This window comes from Chinchilla lanigera, unplaced genomic scaffold (genome assembly GCF_000276665.1).
Source record: "Chinchilla lanigera isolate Chin_1 unplaced genomic scaffold, ChiLan1.0 scaffold00048, whole genome shotgun sequence".
Classification (NCBI taxonomy): Eukaryota; Metazoa; Chordata; class Mammalia; order Rodentia; family Chinchillidae; genus Chinchilla; species Chinchilla lanigera.
In genome coordinates this window covers 2,976,763-2,981,340 of record NW_004955449.1, presented here as the reverse complement: position 1 = coordinate 2,981,340, position 4,578 = coordinate 2,976,763, and the positions used below count along the sequence as shown (strand labels likewise).

At 40.0% G+C, this 4,578-nt stretch overlaps 1 protein-coding gene across 3 annotated transcripts in view; it reads left to right on the top strand.

Moving 5' to 3' along the window:
• The window catches only part of Metap1d (methionyl aminopeptidase type 1D (mitochondrial)), an 86,621-nt gene that overhangs the window by 34,763 nt on the left and 47,280 nt on the right, over positions 1 to 4,578 (top strand). Inside the window, exon 2 of one of the 3 annotated variants that reach the window (XM_005393222.2) lies at positions 754 to 921. The exons of the other annotated variants lie outside the window; for them this stretch is intronic. Within the exon in view, the coding sequence (XP_005393279.1) occupies positions 894 to 921 (28 nt within the window). The 5' untranslated portion in view covers positions 754 to 893. The remainder of the gene's footprint in view (positions 1 to 753; positions 922 to 4,578) is intronic. 3 annotated transcript variants of the gene reach the window in all.

Below are 4,578 nucleotides of genomic sequence, written 5' to 3'. Positions count from 1 at the left end.
CCTTGAGTATGCTATGCAAGCACTCTGTCACTGAGCTGCACCCCCAGCCCAGAGTCAGTACCTCGATAGATGTTTGATTACATAGCCTTGTGTATTTGTCAGAACTCACTGAGTGGTACACATAATAATGATGCATATAAATTATGTAAATTTTACCTCTTATTCAAGAAACAAAACACCACTGGTACACGCCTGTAATCCCAGCACTTGGGAGGCTGAGGCTGGAGGATCATTGTGAGTTCAAGACCAGCCTGAGCTACAAAGTGAGCTCAAGACCAGCCTGAACTGCGTAGCGAGACCCTGTCTCAAAAAGACAAAAAACAAACAAACAAGAAACCTGTAAATACATATTCAAGTGTAGTTAATGATATTCATATTAATGTATAGGAGAGGGATCTGATCTTTATCTTGGAAATTTACTCTGAAATGTATTTTTTAAAGAAAGATGAGTGGCTGGATCAGTTGAATGTTTAAAAATATGCTAAAGAATCAGTACAATGTTAATTGTGAGTCTGGGTAGTAAATGTGAGTGCTCATAGTAAAATTCTTCCAACTTTCCTCTATGTTTGAAATTTTCTGTAATAACATGTTAAAGAAAACAAAAGTGCTTATTTTTGCTTAAAGACTTATGTACCTCTCTTTTAATCCCTCTGAATTAAAAATCATACCACTTGGATTAATACCTAAAAAGGGAGGGGTGTAAATGTAGCCAGTTAGATGAACAGAAAGGTACTCAACTCATACTTTCTCCAGTTACCTGCTAAAAGGCCATTGCCAAGCATGGGAACCGAGGATGCCTTTAAAAACCAGAAGAGCTCTGAGAAAAGCCAAACCATGAAGCCCAACCAGTAACCTCTCTGAGCAGTTAAAAACTGACCTCCAGAATTCTAACCATGAAAAAAGGACATGACCTCCTGACAGGTAATCTTCACCAATGTCAAGCAGGTGACCTCTTGCCATATACCCTAGACTATGACACTATCAAATGAAAATGGGCTTTCAAGTTTCAACCAAATCAAAGGGATTTGGCCACAAACACCTCCATTTTTATCAGAATGCCAAGCTATCTCTTACATCCTCATAGATAGAGTTCTTTTAAAGATATCTTACAATGAACCTGTGTGTGTGTGTGTGTGTGTGTGTGTGTGTGTGTGTGTGTCTTGAAGGGTCAGAAGGATAAATTGGTTCTGGTGGAACTTGAGCCAAGCTTTTTATTTTTTTATTTTTTTTTTTTAGTATTGAGCTGAACTTTTCAAAGCTAATGATAATATATTTTAATGAGGCTGTGTTACTCAGTTGGTGCTTAAAAAATAAATTCAAGATTTGAGAGGCTCAGAGAACTCAGTTCCTTTATGATTTCAAAGTGAACTCTGAGCTGTTAATTTATCCCTATCCTTTGATTTTATCACTGGAGAAATAAGAAATAAAACCCGACACAAAATTTCCAGGCAGTGGTTCTTAAACTTTATTGTATGTAAGAATTATTATGTTAGATTTAGTTTGTGGCCAAGTATGGTGGGACATGTCTGTAGTCCCAGCATTCTGGGAGGCTGAGGTAAGAGGATCACAAGTTCAGTCCACCCTGGGCCACTTACTGACTTATTGAGGTCTGTCTTGTCTCAAAATTAAAAAGAGCTGGGGATGTAGCTCGGTGCAAAGGCCCTGGGTTTAGGACCAAAAAAAGGAAAGAAACCTTAGTGGGTGTAAACTCATTTAGCTTGTTAAAACAGTGATTGCTGGCTTTTCTAGGGCAGAGCTCAAAAATCTGTATTTTAATAAGCATACAGTATGATTCTGATATATTTGTAAGTGAGGTATGGTGTAAATATTGGATTTTATTTATTGCGCTTTTTTTTTTTTTTTTTTTTTAAGTATCTGTGTTGTTGCCCAGGGTGATTTTGAACTCCTGGGCTCAAGGGATCCTCCCATCTCGGCCTCCTAATAGCTGAGACTACAGATGTATGCTACTGTGCCCAGCTACTGTAGATGGGTCTCGATAAGTAAGACTGTAACTAAGAGAATCCCATTTTTTTTTTTAGTGTCTTGTTGTGGAAAATTTTAAACATACATTAGAATAGTTTAGTGTACCCCAATGGACCCATCACTCAACGTTGGCAATCTTTATTCTCTTCCATATTCATCCACTCCTTGTACTCCTCCTCCCTAGATGATCTACGGAAGCAAATATTAGATGTATCATTACATCTAACATGTATTTTAATGTATCTCTAAAATATTTAAAATATATACTTTTAAAAATGTGTCATTATTTTAGTATAATGTGCTGCTGAAGTGAGCATTAAAAATATGTCATTTTTAAGCCTTACAAAATTTGACAATATTTCTTAGTATAAAATATGTCAAGTTGGGTGTCTTGGTACACACCTACAATGCTAGCACTTGGGAGGCTGAGGCAGGTGGATTGTGATGTGAGTTTAAGACCAGCCTCAGTGGGCCAGGGATATAGCTCAATAGCACAAGTGCTTGCCTAGCAAGCATAATAAGGTCCTGAGTTCAATTCCTGGTACCAAAAAAAAAAAAAAAAAAAAGATCAGCCCAAGCAATTTAGTCCCTGTCTCAAAAAGAAAGTCAATGTCTAGATGTGTCAGTTGACCTTTGTTAGAAGCAGGAAGCTATACATTGCATTTAATTGATGTATTTCTTTAATCTTTTAATCTATTAAGTTCTTCCTCTCTCTCTTTTATTTTCCTTGTGGTTTATTTGTTACAGAAACCAGGTCATTTGTTCTGTAGATATTCTCCATGGAATCCCTACAATGTCCTTTTACCTCTCTTGTTTCCTGTAAATTGATAGTTCAATCACTGCTATCCTGAAGTTTGATCAGACTCAAGTTCAGGTTCTTGGCAGGAATACACGGTAGGCAGTACCAAGAAGCACATGTTTGGTTGTCTCTCTTTTTGTCAGGTAATTACGCGTTGGGGATCATCATTGAAATCTATTATTTCCTTAGGGAGAAAATAATTCATGAACCTCCCCCTCTCATCATAGATTTCTCTTCTAAGATAGACTTTGAAAGCTTTCAGAGTGAACCTGTGGCTGCCTACTTACACGTTGCATTTGCTGCAGAAATCAGAAAAGCTTCCTTGCTTTTCTGTCTTCACTTTGTTTTTACAATATAGTAGTCTTTAAATTTTCTTCTGGTCCCCTGTCCCCCAGGTAGTTCAGTTTCTGAGACATGTTAAGAGGAAGGGATGACCAGACTGTTGAAGAGAAAGTTTGAAATCCCGTAGTGAAATCACAGTGGCAGGCAAGGTGACCAGGTATAAGTACTGGTGAGCCAGAGCTACCCATTCTGTACCACCGTCCCTCTGAGGAAGGGGGTGAGTTTTTAATATTCGTACTTAGTTACTTTGTCTTGACAGCAAGCGTCGGGTTCCTGGGTCAGGGGCAGAGAACTATTACTTACAACAGTAAGCGTTGGTTCCCACACCGCAGTCCCCTCCTTCAGGGCAGTTCGAAGGAATGCAGAAGAATGGTTGGATGTGCCAAGATCACTCAGGAAATGCGAAGAGATGGGTTCATTCCTTCGTTCAACACATGTACCGATTGCCAAATGTATGCCAGACACTGGAATAAATGATAAATACTCAAGAACGCCCAACCTCACACATAGAACTATGTACCTTCACATCTAGAGTTAGTGTGTGTGTGTGTGTGTGTGTGTGTGTGTGTTACAGGACATGTGTGTATGTATATTTTGATTTATGTAGAGAGATTTTATACATATATACACATGTATGTGTTTGCTTTTTCTTTCTCACATTCATTGTCATTTCAGACAAGCCTTTTCTTCATGTTAAATTTGCCTTCAGTTGTCATTGCATGGAACTTGTGAAGTTTCTCACCCCCAGCTTTTTGGGCAGCAATTGAATTGACTTTACTTCGTATCCACTCATATGTCTGTTCACGTGGGTAGTTGTTTTGACAAGAAGTTAAGTCCAAATTGTAAAAGTTAGACTCTGAAAGAAGTCTAGATGCACAGTGACAGGGATCCCTCCAGCCTGAAGGGACCTAACTAAGGAAAGGCAGGGACAGAGCCCAGCGGCTAGCTGCAAGCCTGTGGTTTGGCAAGTGATTCAGAGCACCAGGTTGGCCAGAAGGTGCTGGAGTTTCAGCATTCGGTTATGGGAGCCAGTAAGACACAATTAGACAAATGCAGTGACTGCAACGTAGGGAAAGGGCTTTGGAGGAAATAAATTCGGAAAGTTTGAGTAACTGGGAAGAGCACTTTAGAGCCTGGTCCCGGAGGACATTGCTGATGAGTGACGTGCGCCAAGGGTGAGGGATGTAATGAGCGAGGGCCGTGGGGCAAATGCAGAGATGAGAGGGACAGAAAGGGGCTCCTGGACTCTGGGTATTGCGAGATAGGGGGCTGCTGAGGCGGGGTGTTGGGGGACAGACCCTGCAGGCCTGCTTGCCGCAGTGAAAATTTGGAGCTGTGTTTGAGAAGCAGGTGGCAAACATTGAAGAGCTTGAAGTGGAAAGCTTAGTAATTAACCTCAGTTAGATTTTTTTCTACATGTGTAAACCTGCGCGTGTGTGCATGCATGTGTATAT